Raw genomic sequence first — 19,552 nt, 5'->3', positions numbered from 1 at the left:
TATTACTACAAAATCAGTTAGTCACAACTGGACTCAGTCACCTCATACAAATAACTGCTTGTAACAATTTGTGGGGATATGAAATGCAATGATCACATATGCTCAGTCATAGATAAGGATTCTATAAAGGAAAATTCTTATAAAAGTCTTACGCATTACATCCTAGAATATCACTCAAGTGTTTATGATCAATATCAAATAGGGCTAAAAGGGGATATTGAACATATATAAAGAAGAAGAGCATAAATGGTCACAGGTTTTAGGGAAGAGAGAAAAATGAATAAAATTATTTTTTCATGAAATGATTTTTTAATTATTTACACATTGTGTTCATGTAACAAAACTATAAAACCACTTTTTTCATCCAGTAACACCAACAACATGCTTGTCTGGAAGTGAGAAAATTTTCTTTGTTATCTCCTTGTATTTTGCAAGAGTATTCTCATTCTCACCTGGAAAAGAAACATTAATTTTATGAGCAAACTACTCTCAGTTTCAAAAGTGGGCATTGTGACCAGCTTACAAAACATATCTATTTATCTCAGTGCTGACATCTGAAGTACTAGTCAAAAACAAAATAAAGCAAAGTAAAACTGCAATACTAAAACTGCTGTTACTGACTCATATAACTCTATTGAACAATAAAAATCCAAGAAACGATGAATAATGTGAATATCCTCAAACACTCTTTTAAACAAATCATTGAAAACATTTCTCATTTTTTTCAGTAATAAAAAATGTGAAACTATTTATACACTGTCTATTTTTCCAAAGTATTATAGACACAAGCACCAAAATAATAGACAGGCTCACTCTCATATGCTTTGCCTTGAAAATTACATAAAACCACAGAAAAAGCATGAGAATACAGTGACAGCAGGTAATGCAAACAGTAAATTTGCAAATAACAAAGTGCTGGTTTTGTTTGTGTGTGTGTGTGTGTGTGTGTGTGTGTGTGTGTGTGTGTGTGTGTTTGAGAGAGAGAGAGAGAGAGAGAGAGAGAACTTTTACTAGAAAAAGAAGACAATCTGAAAAACAAGTGTGAATACTGTTCCCTGTTATGTGTTTCTGTGCCCCACAGTTCAGTCCACTGTAGGTGAGTGGTTGCCTTTCCCTTACTTCACTTATTGCCTTTATAACTGATTATTTTAACTTGATGAGTTTTAACTAGATGAGTCAACCAAGTATCAAAAAGCTTGAACAGGAGAATAATGTACGAAGATTGATAAAACCACTGTATAATGGATTAAAGACCTAACAGAATGAACAGAAAGAGAGATTTGTAAAGGGAAAATGCATAAATAAAAGATGTTTTGAACTAAAGAGTATGATGTAGAAGTTAGCAAGTATAAAGAAAATTATCGGAACTTCAACGCACTAATTCTCCAATAAGAAGTGGTTCATGGGAATGGAGGCATGCCTAATGGCATTCCAGAAGTAGTCCATCGGGTTTAGACTGGATGAATTTGGTGGCAAAGACATCAATGTGAGTTGACTATCAGGCTCCTCAAACCCCTGAAGCACGATTCTGGCATTTTGACATGGAAAAAACCTTCCATTTTTACCACAGGTCCCATCAAAGCCTAAGTGAAATATTCCCTTAAAGCATAAATCTGTCCCCCACTAACATGTATCCATGGTGTGGTGCATGTTTCAAGCAGCAGCAGCAGCAGCTTTTCGCCTGAATGATCATGCGTCCGGGCATGACTATCGCCCTGGTGTAACAAGAAATGTGATTCATCCAGCCAGATGAAGCATTTACACTGATTCATGGTCCAGTCTTGATTATCCCATGTGAACTGCAATCGTAACTGATCATGTCATTGGATCATCTGTTTCAGAGCCTCATGTTCAACATCGTGTATTGAACGGTGTGCTCTGAAACATTTGTGCCTGTGCCAGCAGTTTACTCTACCATCAGACTTACCAAAGGTCATCATCTATCCTGCTTCACCAAGTGGGCAAGTCTCTGACCTCCATGACCCATGATGAGGCATGGACATCCAACTTGTCTGTTTCGTGGTTTCGCCATTTTGTAATGACTTTCCATAGATGCCACAACAGTGGCATGTGAACAACTGACCAGCTTAATGATTTCTGAGATACTTGTTCCCAGCTGCTGGGCAATAACAATCTGCCCTTTGAAAAAAGTTTCTAAGGTCAGTAGATTTCCTCTTTTGTGGCCTGTATCATCACAAAACTGATTCTCCGCGAGTGTCTGGTCTGCATGTATACTCTTCTTACAGTGTTATATGTCCGCAACACTACCAGGTGTCATGCAAACTCCCCTGATGAGCAATTGTCATAATGGCTTGACACAACAATGTAGCATCTTGTGTCTTACAGTACTATTTGAAGTATCCAAGAAACCACAGACTTATATGGGCTCCTTAATGTCATCACCTAATCTTGTTCCTAACTCCTTAGCCAGTTGATTCAGTTCCTCATTCAGAACAATCATTGCAGTATAGGGAACTGATGCATTCCTATAGATTTTTCATGTGGCAATCAGGAAGTGCTATTCCAAATGGACCATTTCATTAATCGAGCAAATAATACCCATTGTCAATATAACAATGCAACTTAGCATAGGTATCTGAATAGGTAAGACAAAAAGAAACTAAATTGCAGCTCATTTAAATGAAAATAGCATCTTGATACAGAATATATCAACAATCCTTCTATGTTCTATATGAATATAATGCCATGACTGACAAAACAGACGAACCTTCATTCCATATGTTTGACACAGCATCCCTGTACTCAGATACATTAGGAATGGATGATATATCTTCATTTATGTCTTCTACATCACCGTTTGGCCATTTCAAAAGTTTGAGAATACTATGACGAGATAAATTGGTGTCCCATCTATAATATTCCATGTCAGCTTCCGTTTTCTCTTTTTCCCAGTCCTCAAATTTCTATAAATCAGAAAATGTCAAACATTATCTGTTGTTCTAATTACAACAAATAATTAATTTCTACAAATTCCATAATTTGCAAAAATAAGAATAACAGCAGTATAAATAAAATACATACAACAGACTCATGTACAACTGCTGTCAAAAGATACATGGCATAATCATAATTCTGTTTCTTCAGTGGACAACGATCTGCTGCAATGGTCAAAACGTCTGTTTTGGCATCATAGCGTTCTTGAACAAGCCTCTGCAATTTGTCTTTTGCATGATCATCTAAACTAAAGTTTTTAACTTTCACCTGAAAGCAAAAACAACAATTAAAATTTACTGAAAACTCAAAAACTATACTAAAGTAACTCTTTTGTACATACCCGAATTGTAACTATCCTAGCCTTGGGATCCCGGATTGTTGGTGATGAATGACAATAGTCTGATGAAATCACTTCTAAAGGAAAATACTGTTCTATCTTTTCATCACTGTCCAACTCTTCAGGCCATGGAGTACAGAACTTTTTAAGTGCATTGCAATGTTTTTTAACTGCTGGAGGAGTTAGATGAAGAAAGTTAGGAATCTTCATCAGTTCAGCATTTCCATATTTTCCTGGAACAACTCCTTTTTCAACATACCCCTGTCGAACAGGCAGAGGTACAACTGCAGGATGGAAGGATCGAGGGCCCACCCAGACATTTGACCAGTCTGCATCAGGTGATAGCTGGTTGCTTCTATTAAGTAAAACAGCAATACATTTTTAATCTCAAGAAATTACTATTTTATAGCTAAATAATTAGTTCAAGTTCTAGCATTATAATGTAACCTCTGTTAGTGAAACATCTAACATGTTTGTAACACACAGACAGAGAGGGAGGGGGGGGGGAGGTGCAAGGTGCAAGGCGGGGTGGTTATACAAATAATATGAGGCAGTCATCATCATGCATGACTTTCTTTATAAGCTCGCTCTCACCTGTTATAATTTCCTTAGCATGCACTTAAAATTGATTATTGAAGCATGCACTTAAAACTGATTATTGTTATACCTTTCTTCAGTGTAAGAATAATGCAATAACATATCTTACAAAGCTAGATAGGAAAGAGTGTTTAGAAATATAATGACTCATGGCTTGGGGAACTGATCAGTTGTGGGCATCTCAAGATCAAAAGATTTTCCAGTAGTCTGCAAAAAAAATTTAAATTCTTGCATTTTACAGTGGAACTTTCAAGTAGTCCATAATTTTAATCACAATGCAACTTTTCTTGGGTCAATTATAATGACAATTTATTTGGATAGTAATTTAGAATTGTATTGGATCACTCCATGTAGTTGGACATTATTTTTAATAAGCATGTTCATAAAATATGGCACCTGTCCGTCAATGTTTGAAGCATATATGCAGACTGAAGTGATGAATGAAAACTTGTACCAAGGCTGGGATTCCTAGCTTGTCTCCCTCCTCAAGCTAAATCTCCATTCACACATCAGCCCACTTGGTTTTTCTCCTAAATTCGAATAGCATTCGCGTAATGAAACTAATAATCAGCATTCAAGTTTGCACATCCCTCTCTCCAAGCCAACTGTCAGGCAATTACAGAATGTTTTTTTGTTCGTTAAACAGTAGCTCTGGTAAATACACTGACAGGAGAAAAATTGCAGTGCCAAGAAGTAACTGTGCAATGTAAACGAAGTTGGAAGGCATGTTGCTACATATAAAAGATGATATCCATTCAAATTTTGCACTAGTCACATAACAGCGGCACTAGTAGTGCCACTGCCGAGGATGAAAATCAGGTTTGCTTTAAATAAACACTGTAACAATTGCGAGCATTACTTACCTTTGAGACCGCTGTTAGTCAACAATTCCTTTAAGTGACGAAAATGCCATTATCGACACCTCACTGTATTTGAGTGAGGTTTTGTGTAATGCAGAGAGACTTGGCAGGAATGTAGCCAGCCACTGTACATGGTTACTGGCAATGGTGGTCACAAGAATATACACTTGCGACCAGGCTCTGGACGGCCAACGAGGCACTACAGAGGAGGAAGGCCTTTGTGTTCAGTGTCTCGCTCTGGCACATCACACTTCATCTGCAGCAACAACTTGTGCAGCAGTTGGTACAACAGTAACACAATAAACTTTTACAAATCAGTTACTTCAAGGACAGCACCAGGCCAGAAGCCCTGTAGCACGCATTACAAACCACCACCATTTGCAAATTCAGTGGTGTCAAGTGAGAAAGCATTTGAGGCAAGGGTGAAGGTCTTTCGTGTTTTGTGATGAAAGCTGGTTCTGCCTCGGTGCCAGTGATGGCTGTGTGTTGGTCAGGAGGCGACCAGCTGAGGCCCTGAAACCAACATTTCTGCTTGCTCATGCACTGGACATGCACCTGAAGTTATGGTTTCGTAGGACAGCAAAAGAACTCTTGTGGTTGTCCCACAAGCCATGACTGCAAATATGTACATCATTCTGGTGATCCAACCTGCTGTGCTGTCATTCATGAACAAAACTCCAGGGAGCATTTTCCAACAGGATAATGTTCACCCACATACCACTCCTGTAACCCAACATGCTCCACAAAGTGTCAACATGTTGCCACACCGTGTTCAATCAACGTACCTGCCTCCAAGTGAGCACATATGGGACATCATCAGACAACAAATCCACAACCATACACAAACAGCATTAGCTGTCCCTGTACTGACTGACCAAGCGCAACAGGCATGGAACTCCATCCCACAAACTGACATCCAGCACCGGTACAACACAATGCATGCACGTTTGCATGCTTGCATTCAACATTCTGGCAGTTACACTGCTTATTAATGTACTACCATTTCACATCGGCAATGGCTTATCTCGTGCTTACATTAACCTGTGATCTTGCAATGTGAATCATTTAAATGAGTTTCCTGGGCAAACGTATTCCTGAAATTTCATTATTCCACATTAGTTATATTTTGGCATTGCAATTTTTCTTACCTGTCAGCATATATTAGGAGCAGCTCAGGCTGCAGGTTATATTCCACATTTTTCTTAACTTGAGTGTTGACATAGTGTTGGCCAGATTGCTTTTGTTGGTATATACAGTGTAATCTCAGTCAGCGGTTACGTAGGGACATTCGTTTTACAGGAATTCCAATAAATTACTGATTGTCATTTCATAATCTTATTCCCCTTTTTTGTGACCCCCCCCCCCCATCCCCTACATCACACTGAATATCTTAAGGTTATACTCATACATCAATTTTAACAAACTATGAAAACAATCAATTACTGACAAAATTATTTAATTGGATAAATAAAAAATCTAGTCGCCAAGTGGCAACAGAACACACACATAAAAGACAGTTGTAATTGGCAAGTTTTTGGAGCCCGTGGCTCCTTCTTCAGGCAGAAGGACTGAAGGGGAAGGAAGAAGGGTAAAGGACAGCCCTTTTCCTTCACCCTTCTTCCTTCCCCTTCAATCCTCCTTCCTGGAGGAGGAGCCGGTGGCTCCGAAAGCTTGCCAATTACAACCGTCTTTTATGTGTGTTCTGCTGTCACTTGCTGACTAGATTTTTTTATCCATCCAATTAAATAGCTATAATAAACTGATAAATGAGTATTAGCTTCCTGCTTCAATATGAAACACATCATCTGCCTGCTATTATTTCCATGGCTACTTAGAAACCAGATGTTACACACCTTTACATTTATCTGCTGCCAAACCCGCTGCACAAAGCACAAGTGTAACAACAGGATGCCTAATCAAAACTTCTACCATAAACTTGAATTGTATGGAGTGGTGATTTTTTTCCCCTTTTAGAGTCAAAACTTTCACAAACTCAATTCTGAACAAAGTCAAAAAAATTATTAAGTTTAATGAAAGTACAGTAGGTATTAGTGAAGACTGAGCTAAATGAGAAATATATAGCAGATAAAATATTCCAGTTTATTAGTCGAAGACACAAATATGAGGATGACATTTGGGATAGGAAATAAGCCAAACAAATATCTTAAATAGAAAATCAATATGAACTGATAGGACAATAAGCAAAAAGACCAAAAGAGAGAGTCAGAAATTTGGAAAAGAAGAGGATGTAACCAAGAAATGACACTGCTTATAAGGAGGATTAGAAATAGTTTCCCAACAGTGAAGTGTGATGGTGATGATATCAGAACAACTGATTTTCAAGTGAGAAGCAATAGCTGATAGAAGCAAGGAATTAGAAACCAATATGACTTTGGACACCTGCTCAAAAAGTAACAAAAAAGAAAAAGGTGTTTAAAATCCTGTTGGTCATTAGAGACAGAGCCCCAACTTGAAAAAATGAGAATTGGGATGGAAACTGCCTATTGTTTTCTAAGTAACTATTCCAGCATTTGCCTTAATCAATTTAGGTCACTGCCAGTAAACCCTCAATCCTTTGAAGAACTGAACTCCCAAATATGAATCACTTTGAAATGTCTGATTACCTTACAAATGAATTAAAGTGTTATATATTTGTCTTAAAGCACGTAACTGAGAAAAAGTTCAGCAAAAGTTTGAAATTATACTTAAAGTTTGTTGGAAGTTGCTCAGCGCTCTCATTATGAAACACTGGATGAACGTAAACAGAGTAATCTGTGCTCCATTTTAAGCAGATGCTAGTTTTTCACATGTCTCAATGTTTACATCATCATATCTCCCAAACTACGTATTGTACAATGATTTAATTTTGCAGGTTCATTCAGTCTGCAAACAATATTGCAAATAGTAGTAAAGAAGTAATAAATTAAAACATCATGCTCGATGCTGAAGTTTGACTGCATGAATAGCAAAAATGTAGGAAGCGATAAGCTTTTCCTATCATCATTAACTGGGAGGGTGGGGTTGTCAGTGAGAAAAAAACTACCTATAGCAGACCTGTAACTGGCAAAACATATACTATCAAAGGGAGAGACAATTGTGAAACGACACAGGTCATATACCAGCTCTTATGTAAACACTGTTTGGCCTTTTACATCGGGATGACTACCACCAAATTATCAATTAGGATGAATGGGTACAGGCAGAAGGTATATACTGGCAATATGCAATATCTTGTTGCTGAGCATGCTCTACAATATGACAGTCATGACCTTGGTGCCTGTTTCATCACACACATCCCAGACACCAGTTTCTCAGAACTCCACAGGTGGGAACTAGTGCTACAACATGTCCTTGATTCTCACCACCCACCTGGTCTTAATTTACATCAATTTCTTTCGTCTCAGCATTTCTTCTCAGTAGCTACTCCGTTTTAGTTTTCTGCATCTTTCATTGTCTTACCCATCTATTTTTCACCGCCCCCCCCCCCCCCTCCCACATCTGTTACGTACAATGCACTTAGCTTTTCACTCTTATTAACTCATGCATGAAATTTAAGCAGTAATCTCTGTCTTGCAAATTACCCTGTTTTCCACCTATAAGCTCTCAGGTTTTCAAATCTCGTCTGATGCAGTCCCCAACAATCAGTCTTTCCTTCTCATCCCATGCAGTAAGTCTTCCCTGACCTGCAGTACTTGGTGACTTTTCGGAAATCTACTCCTTTTTCCAGACCTCTCCAGTCATTTTCCTTTGCCTCTCTTCCTTCCCCTTCAATACTTCTGCCTGAAGGAGGAGCCACTGGCTCCGAAAGCTTGCCTAATTACAAAACCTCAATCCATAAAACTTCTCACCTCACCCAAACCATGCACCCCCACCTTTTACCTTCTTTGTAAGATCCACAAACCCAATCATCCTGGCCGTCCTATAGTTGCCACTTGGTGAGTAGACTTTTTTATCTACCCAATTACATATTTTGTCAAAAATTGATTGTTTTCGTTGTTATAAAAGCTAAGAAAGCTTAACCCACTTTGAAAAAGTAGTTTATCACAACTGTTATTTAATCTGCACACTGAAGAAGCAAAGAAGAGAGTGAATGCTGATTTTTGAAGAATTCTCTAATGGAAGGGAAAAGTATATGGCAGAAAATTCCGAAATATAAACTAAAATGAAAACAAAAGTAATTAAAAGTATCACAACAGATATATTAAAGGTGGGAAGGAGGGAGGAGGCAGAAGATATATGCTGTATATAATGTAGGATTAGACAATATGGCCAGTCTGAGAAAGAAATAAATGCAGAATGCATAGATGATGCACATATTCTTCAGCTTCAAAAATTTACCATACAACCAGTTTCAGATGTCAAGCACCCATTTTTCTAAGTTTCAATTATTGGTGAAGCAGCTACTACTTGTAATTGGCTATTCCATGTGACAGAGTGGGACATTCACATGACATTTTCACATGTTTCATAATCCAAAATTAAATTTGTATTTAAACAGGAGCACTCTTAGCATGTCCATAAAATGGTATATGTCTAAATATAATTTCAGTAAAATAAAATGATAGAAATATTATCTAGTATTGTGTAAATAACTAAAACAGACTTGTGATGGATCGAGACTCAGACAGGGCATAAAATCCATGTGTGGTAACATGGTATAAAAATTCTGTGAAATTACAGCCAACTACATTCTGATATTTTTCATGCTATTTTGTCAAAAACTGACACTTTGAGGTTGTGGCTGTGTACAAAATACAAGTCGACTCTTACATAGAAGATTACAGCAACCAGCCACTTTTTACAATGCTATTTATTTATTTAAACACTGCCGTTACTGGTTTTGAACCGACAGGTTCATCTTCAGATGGCTATTTCATGTTTTACATTAGATTCCACCTTTTGTTTGCCCAACTGACGAAATTTCCTTGGGGTGGTGGTGCCAATGAAGAATCTGTGCCATTATGTTCCAGTGCAGGCTGCTTATGGTGTTGCAGCAGTGAAAACTGTATAGTGCACTTTTTTATGTATAAATATGCACATAATGTTAAGCACCACTCACACACTAAGAAGTTTAATCACATGGAGGTATGTATACATCTTTGCATATGCCTTTCCCATGACAATAATTTATTAGGCTAATATTACATAGAATGTTATCATTTAAACTATATTAAGTTCATTCCTAACTGAAGAAGAAATGAAATGAAATGATCATATGGCACTGCCAGCCGGGAGGCCCCATTCGGCAAACTTCAGCTGCCTAGTGCGAGTCTTATTGCAGTTGATGCCACTTTGGGCGACTCTTGTGCCAGTGATGAGGATGAAATAATGATGAGGACAACACAATACCCCATCTATGAGCGGAAAAAATCTCCAACCCAGCCGGGAGCCGAACCCGGGTCCACTGCATGGAAGGCAAGCATGTTACCATTCAGCTAAGCAGGCAATATTAAGAGAAACATGTAACATGTCAAACATTATTTAAGATACAAAAATTTTGAAGTTTTATTTTATGAAAGTTCTTTTTTAATTTTATTAAAATAACAACTCAAAATTGATTAAAAGCAGGGAATAATTAACTTTTTTAATGTCTGCCAGCTAGTGTTTTGAATTGTGACAAAATGCAACAAGTTATAAAAAAACAATTCGAAGGTTAAAAATTTTAAGATGCTGATTATTTCCATATGTGATTTTTCCCTAACATTTCTTTCTTATAAAACAAACTTGCATTGAAATAACATTGGATTGAGACTCAGACAGGGAATAAAATCCACATGTGGTAACATATGAAAATTTCGTGAAATTACAGCCAACTGGATTTTGATATTTTTCATGCTATTTTGTCAAAAACTGCCTTATTTGTTGTACTGTAAAAGAAATAGACAATAAAACATACATTTTATACTGCATTAAATGTTATTCTTGCATTACAGAACAACAATTAAATTTTATATATCTGTGTTAAAATTACTATGTAAAGAATTTATAAAAACCCAAATACAGGAAGTTAATCATAATATACCTTATAAAACATCTCTTACAAAATTGTTGTTCAAGAGTTTGTTTTCTTATTAGAAGATAACTGTCTTCACCCACGATTACAACAAAATTCCCTGTATTTTATACAGATTTAGTAATTTTGAATTTTTCTGCACAAATTTATCTACAATAATGAAGGATTCAATTTTTTGTGAGTTTGATTTCACTTTTGGTAGAATGGGCCAAATCTGAAAATGGCATCAGAAACTGTTTATTCAATAAATTTTATTTTGCAGTTTAGTCTGTGTACTACAAACATATCATATTCTACACCACTTGCTGTTGCTCTGTGGTACCATGACAAATATTACCATGCACATGTAATGGTGCCAACAACAGAGAAGGGCAGAGCCGAATTTTCTGAAAATGTAGATATGTTTGGAGCACACCACTGGATGTAAGTGAAAGAAAATAGATGAAAAAATCAACACTTTTGATATCCCCTGGATATCATTTAAGAATGAAGTAATTGAATACAGAATGGAAATAAACTAATAGATCGGTGAGGAATGAAATGTGTCTCAAAAAACTTACCAGAAAAGGAAATGACTGCTCAGGACAAATGCAAGATGATGTGGAATAATTACACTGGAAATGATGAGACCAGTAGCAGAGGGGTAAAAATCTGTAGTACGAGCAGATTGTAGTAGTAACAGTGGGGGAAAGGGAGGAGGAGGAGGAGGAGGAGGAGGAGGAGGAGTGTGAGAAAGATTTTAAAACAGAATAGAGATGACTACAAATATTACAGTTACAAGGTGAATACAAGATCAATACAGGAAAAATGCATGGTAAGGACAACATTATATCAGTGAAATGAATGATGACAGATGGGACAAAAATACAAATTAACATGACGTTGAAAAATAATAACAACGGTTCAAGAAACAACAATCACTCACTGGACAGATGAGCAATTATTAGCAGGTCGGCCTGTAAACATGTATGACACATGTCATGGAAGTTCAGAAGCTGAAAATTTTGGGAGGGTAATCTAAGAACTCCTATTTCAACTTCACTGCGTTTTAGAGTGGACTACATGTTACACAGTTATCAACTCTGACAGCCTCCTTTGACCACAACAGCCCATATTCCTTACCGTGGTGGCAGTACTTCTGGTTTTACAATTTTTCTTCTGGATTCTGTTTGCTCCTTCTTTGGTACCAGATTCAGCACCCTGAACTCATCTGCAAAAATAAGTGGTACACTGTATTGTATCCGACTGCTTTACAATTATTCTTTGAAAGAAAACATTATATGCCTGTACATAATAACTACCACTAGATAAGCCATGTGTTAACCGTTTTTACCATTCAATAAAAAAGAATATGCCATGATAACCACCAAAGTGGACTCAGTGGTTATTACTGACAATAAACTTAGTGTCCAGTCCCTAGTGAATGAGACAGGAACTAAATTTGAGGATACCAAAGCAAAAGCCGAAATGCTGAAGTCCACTTTCAAACGTTCCTTTACAAGGGAGAACCCAGGAGAGTTGTCCCAGTTTAATCCTCATACTGCTGAAAAGATGAATGAAATAAGAATTATAGTTGGTGCCATAAATGATGGTGGTCGAGTTTAGGCTTGTTCTGCGCACCTATGTCACGCATTCTCCAACACCCAATGAGTGTTGCAGTGTTCTGAGTGCTCCCCTGTGAATGTGTTACACAATGTGTTAAACTAAATCGTAACAAGTTATTTCATGTATTTTTACTCAATTTGTTGCAAGTTGCCATCGCCGATGGTGGAGGTAAGCAACAAATTCTACATAAACAAGCGAGACACATAATTTACAGGATATACGCTTTCTTCAAATGTAAAGCATGCATATGCATCTACCACAACTACTGCTTTGAACCAGCAACAATGCAATCCCCGTCCAAGCCTAAACCTGTGCGAACCACCACTGTTTGTGAATCAGACTATAGTGTCAATGGTATTGAAATCATTAAAATTCAACAAGGCTCCAGGGTCCAATGGAATCCCTGTCAGATTCTATACTGAATCTGCATCTGAGTTAGCTCCTCTTCCAACTATAATCTATCATAGATCCCTTGAACAAAAAGCTTTGCTCAGTTCTTGGAAAAAAGACACAGGTCACACCTGTCTACAAGAAGGGGAGTAGAAGTAATCCACAAAATTACCGTCTTGACATCAATTTCTCGTAGAATCTTGAAACATATTCTGAACTCAAACATAATGAGGTATCTTGAAAATAACGACCTCCTCAATTCCAACCAGCATGGATTCCGAAAACAATGCACTTTTCCCATATGACACACAGAAAGCTTTGGATCAAGGCAGTCAGGTGGACACAGTATTTCTTGATTTCCAAAAAGCATTTGACTCAGTACCACACCCCTGCTTATTGTCAAAATTATGATCATGTGCGGTATCACGTGAAATCTGCAACTGAATTGAGGACTTTCTGGTAGGGAGGACACAGCATGTTATTTTGGATGGAGAGTCATCGTCAGATGTAGATGTAACTTCAGGGAAATATGTTGAGACCCTTGCTGTTCATGTTGTATATTAATGAGCTTGTAGACAATATTAATAGTAACCTCAGACTTTTTGCAGACGATGCAGTTATCTGTAATGAAGTACCATCTGAAAGAAGCTGCATAAATATTCACTAAAATCTTGATAAGATTTCAAAGTGGTGCAAAGATTGGCAACCTCCTTTAAATGATCAGAAACGTAAAATTGTGCACTTCACAAAATAAAAAAAATGATGTATGTATGATATCAATGAGTTACTCTTGGAATCAGTCAACTGATACAAATACGTGGGTGTAACACTTTCCAGGGATATAAAATGGGATGATCACATAGGCTCAGTCATGGGTAAAGCAGAAGACAGACTTCATTTTATCGGTAGAATACTGGGGAAGTGCAATCAGTAATCAAAAGAGATTGCTTACAAGTTACTCGTGCAACTGGTTCTAGAATATTGCCTAAGTGTGTGGGACCCATACCAAATAGGACAAACAGTGGAAACTGAACATATAATTACTGAGAAGGACAGCATGAATGGTCACAGGTTTGTTTAATGCATGGGAGAATGTCACAGAAATACTGAAAGAACTGAACTGGGAGACTCTTTAAGATAGACATAGCTGGCCGGTGAGGCCCTGCAGTTCTAGGCGCTTCAGTCTGGAACTGCGTGACCGCTACGGTTGCAGGTCCGAATCCAGCCTCAGGCATGGATGTGTGTGATGTCCTTAAGTTAGTTAGGTTTAAGTAGTTCTAAGTTCTAGGGGACTGATGACCACAGATGTTAAGTCCCACAGTGCTCAGAGCCATTTGAACTATTTTTGAAGATAGACATAAACTATCTTGAGAAAATCACTTAACACAGTTTGAACAACTGGCTTTAAATGATAAGTTTAGGAATATACTACAATCTCCTATGTATCACTTATATAGGGATCATGAGGATAAGATTAGAATAATTACTAAACTCACGGAGGTATTCAAACAATTATTCTTCACACACTCCATATGTGACTGGAATGGGAAGAAACCCTAATAACTGGTACAGTGGGACATCCTCTTACATCTGGCATCCCAGCACCCTATTTATTACTCCATACCTCACTGGATATGATTGTCGGAAGGACAGACTCAGCATACAGGAAAGTCAAAACAACCTTTGGTGACATTAAAAGCAACGGTGGTAACATTAAGAGTGCAACGGGAATTCCACTGTTAAATGCAGAGGAGAGAGCAGATAGGTGGAAAGAATACATTGAAAGCCTCTATGAGGGTGAAGATTTGTCTGATGTGATAGAAGAAGAAACAGGAGTCGATTTAGAAGAGATAGGGGATCCAGTATTAGAATCGGAATTTAAAAGAGCTTTGGAGGACTTACGGTCAAATAAGGCAGAAGGGATAGATAACATTTCATCAGAATTTCTAAAGTCATTGGGGGAAGTGGCAACAAAACGACTATTCACGTTGGTGTGTAGAATATAGGAGTCTGGCGATATACCATCTGACTTTCGGAAAAGCATCATCCACACAATTCCGAAGACGGCAAGAGCTGACAAGTGCGAGAATTATCGCACAATCAGCTTAACAGCTCATGCATCGAAGCTGCTTACAAGAATAATATACAGAAGAATGGAAAAGAAAATTGAGAATGCGCTAGGTGACGATCAGTTTGGCTTTAGGAAAAGTAAAGGGACGAGAGAGGCAATTCTGACGTTACGGCTAATAATGGAAGCAAGGCTAAAGAAAAACCAAGACACTTTCATAGGATTTGTCGACCTGGAAAAAGCGTTCGACAATATAAAATGATGCAAGCTGTTCGAGATTCTGAAAAAAGTAGGGGTAAGCTATAGGGAGAGACAGGTCATATACAATATGTACAACAACCAAGAGGGAATAATAAGAGTGGACGATCAAGAACGAAGTGCTCGTATTAAGAAGGGTGTAAGACAAGGCTGTAGTCTTTCACCCCTACTCTTCAATCTGTACATCGAGGAAGCAATGATGGAAATAAAAGAAAGGTTCAGGAGTGGAATTAAAATACAAGGTGAAAGGATATCAATGATACGATTTGCTGATGACATTGCTATCCCGAGTGAAAGTGAAGAAGAATTAAATGATCTGCTGAACGGAATGAACAGTCTAATGAGTACACAGTACGGTTTGAGAGTAAATTGAAGAAAGACGAAGGTAATGAGAAGTAATAGAAATGAGAACAGCGAGATACTTAACATCAGGATTGATGGTCACGAAGTCAATGAAGTTAAAGAATTCTGCTACCTAGGCAGTAAAATAACCAATGACGGACGGAGCAAGGAGGACATCAAAAGCAGACTCGCTATGGCAAAATAGGCATTTCTGGCCAAGAGAAGTCTACTAACATCAAATACCGGTCTTAATTTGAGGAAGAAATTTCCGAGGATGTACGTCTGGAGTACAGCATTGCATGGTAGTGAAACATGGACTGTGAGAAAACTGGAACAGAAGAGAATCGAAGCATTTGAGAGGTGGTGCTATAGACGAATGTTGAAAATTAGGTGGACTGATAAGGTAAGGAATGAGGAGGTTCTATGCAGAAGGAAAGGAATATGTGGAAAACACTGATAAGGAGAAGGGACAGGATGATAGGACATCTGCTAAGACATGAGGGAATGACTTCCATGGTACTAGAGGGAGCTGTAGAGGGCAAAAACTGTAGAGGAAGACAGAGATTGGAATACGTCAAGCAAATAATTGAGGACGTAGGTTGCAAGTGCTACTCTGAGATGAAGAGGTTAGCACAGGAAAGGAATTCGTGGTGGGTCGCATCAAACCAGTCAGTAGACTGATGACCAAAAAAAAGAAAAAACTCACTGGACTGGAACTACTGAATCGTGTTCTCTTCCAGTAGTCTGTCTACCTCCTACAGCACATTGAAATGAGGAACAACCTCCTCACTATCCTTTACACCAGTTGTTCCCTGCATGGGGGTAGTTACCCCCTGAGGGGTAAAACAAGATTTTCTAAGAGATAAAATATCAAAAGTGTGTGATTTTGTTTGTCAAGAAACTAAGTTACTTTTAAAACATCATCATTATTATTATTATCACAATTTTTCAAGACTTTAATACTGATTGTATAAGTTATCAGTAATTACTTTTCCCTCAATTGCTAGCATTAACACATGACATCATGTAGTGGAGGTTACAGGCACATCACATAGAATACCAACTACACAATTACGTATTATTTTGAACAATTCATCCATGAAAGTAAAAACACAACATATGTAACAATCACTAAATAGCTCATGAAAATGTGTTTTGCAAGTTGTAGGTAGTTCCTGCAATAGACTAGAAATTGTTTCACTACTTACTTTGAAATGGATATATAAACTAACTGGCAGCACAACACAGTACTGTACACAGAATTATTATCATTATTGTTGTTATTGGAGAGGTCACACACAAAGTGTTAACAACCTGAAGTCTTGCGATGTCTGGCACTTCAGAAGTAAGGAGTCCAGCAGACAAATGATTCAGAAACAGTAACTATGGTGCACACATCTTAACTAAGTGGATTTTAAATGGGGATGCATGGTGTAGGTGAAACAAATGTAACTAGGGTGTGGGATAGTGCAGAGAAACCACGTTTTATAACAGGTGCCTACTCTGACTGTGAATGATTGTTACCTATCGTGACTGAGTTATTGGTGCGCTCGCAACTCGCTATTCACGGGGAATTGCTCCATCATTCGTTATAGCGCGTGAGCGCGCGAATGTGTGCTGACTTGAAACTCCCTGCCAGATTAAAACTGTGTGCAGGGCCAGGAATCGAAACCAGATACTTCGGAAAGCTGTGTGCACAGGTTGCGAACTGTGCGTGGATAACTGTAAAGCAAGTGTCAGCGAAAGACAAATGTTCTGGGTTCGAGTCTCGCTCCGGCACGGTTTTAATCTGACAGTAAGCCTTGACCACAGTTGGCTTGCTTACTTCCTTCCCGAAGTTTGTGGCATCTGTATTGTGTTACAATAGTTACAAGCACTAAAAAAAAGTGAGCAGTTACTGTCTGCTCCAAAGCCAAATATTCATACCATCAGCGCTTGTTTGCTGTCGTTGAGAATACTGCAGTCTCGCAAAAACACATACTTCAGAAGCAGCTAGTCTAGCCTGAAGCAATGGACAGGCATTATCACATAACCTAACAAATCCTGCCATCACAACACAAATGTAAACACAAACACACGAGTGACGGATGCTCAAAATCCTTATAGCAGAGATAATACACTACGTACACGAGCTCAAATAGATACGACTCGCCAGAAACTGGCTGTGAGCTGCTAACACAAAAAGTTTGAGATATCCTTATAGGAAATAGTATTAACCAACTTTGATTCCATAAGGAACCGTTGTGCACAGCGACTGTAGGCTATAAGGAAGGAGAGACACACAGCAGTCAGTCGTAATCCCATAAGTTTTCATTATTCTTACAAATCTAAATTTCAGCTACAAAGAACCACGTTCAGTGCATCTAAGTTATAATTTATCAGACTCGCGGCAGTATATCCTACCATATGTTCTTACAGGTGTATAGGCAGAAGGAACCTGAGATTCCTTTTGCGTATACACCTATAAGAACATATAGTGACATGTACTGCCGCGAGTCTGTCGAATTTTAACTCAAATGCACTGAAGATCGCTATTTATAGCCGAAATCTAGATTTGGAATAGTAATAAAACTAATGGGATTGCGACTGGTTGCTGCATGCCTTTGCTTCCTTGGAGATGGTATTGGCCATAAAATGAAGAAAAAAGTATAAACATAAAGATAGAAATAAACACTTGTTGAAATATGAGCCCCCATCAAACAATCCATCGCCCATTAATCGTTTGTGTTAGGCACTGTTGTTCAAGGTATAGATAATTACGCAGTGCGCCACCCTGCCTAAACCACATCCACTGCTCTTCTGCGTAGGTAATGCTCTGCGTTAGCACACGTAAATTTTTGCTCAGAAATTGGCGTAAAGAGCACATATTAATTTCCCCACTAAAGTGTATAACACCATGAAGCTGTCACCCACAATTATCGCTACACGTTATTATAAAGCAACCCTGATGCATTGTTTCCATTACTTATCGTTCTAGGGTTTGCATCTGCCCACATGTGGTTTTCGTGGTATTTTATCATACCATTCCGTGTAGAATCCGTGTCATTCACAAATAAAATTCAAGCTGTGAACTGCATATCTCACCACTCCACCTTACAATAGACCAACAGAACTACAAAGGTACACTGCTACTTCCTGCTGTGGTGGCTGGAAGTGGAGGTGACCACAAAACATAAATGTCTACCGTTAGTGCCTGTGTATTTTGTTGAAACTGATTTCTGTAGTGGTGACACCATTCATTTTGTTGTGAACCTCTGTGAAAGGACCATGTACTCATGTTCGCAATATGGACTGTAATACCGTTCCATCTTTCTTTTTTAAGTAAGAAGAGGAGGAAATTATGGTGATAGCTAACAAGCATTAGTTTTAAAAGCATATTCCACACTTTTCTAGCTCCCCAGCGTGGAGTAACCTACAAAAAGAAGCCCACCCACCGTCTGCACCCAAGTGCAGGGACAATGGATGAGTCGACCAGTACCAAGCAGGTGCTGGCCAGTGATGCTGCAGGCACCGTCTCCACCCCAGGAAGCATCAGAAGACGGTGTCTGCACGCCAGAAAGCATGAAAGAGATTAAGTAGATTGATCCCCCCAAGGGTCAAATCTTGCCACCACATAGAAGACAACAACACAGTGGCAGGCAGCAGGAGCGTGAATGCTCCAACTGTCATCAGCACCAATGTTTCATTCTCCCCAAACTGGTTGCTCTGCTTGGTGGTGCAAGAGCAGCCACTGTCACTGGTGATGACCTGGCTGCCTTCATCGTCTCGCTGTCTGTGGTCATGGACAAGGTGTCTCACATTGTCGGGACATAACAAAGAGTCGTCAAAGTCATGATATTGGGCTGTGCTGGAAGGCACACTGGCTGCCACTCCCAGCAATGTCCACACTGGGAAGTTGTGAAGACTGGCTACACATTGCCACCCAAAAGCTGTCAGTATTGCTACCATAACCAAATAAGACACTGGAGGAACAGACCCATGCTTGTACTCTGCACAGACCTGGGAATAGGGGTGATTCATGCTGAAGACCTCTCAGTCAGTCCTCCACAGATTCATCTCCTTCTTCTTTCATTATGGCCTCCATATGACTACAGCTAGCCCATCTGTAGATTTCGTTTTCTTTTTCT

The 19,552-nt window shown here is 38.6% G+C and overlaps 1 protein-coding gene across 1 annotated transcript; it reads right to left on the bottom strand.

Annotated features, from left to right (window-relative positions):
• Nucleotides 1-289: 289 nt before the first annotated feature.
• On the bottom strand, nucleotides 290-17,675 carry LOC124795155 (28S ribosomal protein S35, mitochondrial). The gene is made up of 6 exons (XM_047259042.1): nucleotides 17,352-17,675; nucleotides 11,885-11,972; nucleotides 3,296-3,647; nucleotides 3,043-3,222; nucleotides 2,729-2,924; nucleotides 290-452 (listed from the first exon to the last, which is right to left on the bottom strand). The coding sequence occupies exons 1-6, from the start codon at nucleotides 17,473-17,475 to the stop codon at nucleotides 361-363; spliced, it is 1,032 nt and encodes a 343-aa protein (XP_047114998.1). The 5' UTR covers nucleotides 17,476-17,675; the 3' UTR covers nucleotides 290-360.
• Between the last annotated feature and the right edge of the window lie 1,877 nt (nucleotides 17,676-19,552).

This window comes from Schistocerca piceifrons, chromosome 4, assembly GCF_021461385.2.
Source record: "Schistocerca piceifrons isolate TAMUIC-IGC-003096 chromosome 4, iqSchPice1.1, whole genome shotgun sequence".
NCBI lineage: Eukaryota > Metazoa > Arthropoda > Insecta > Orthoptera > Acrididae > Schistocerca > Schistocerca piceifrons.
This window is presented reverse-complemented; position numbering and strand designations above follow the sequence as displayed.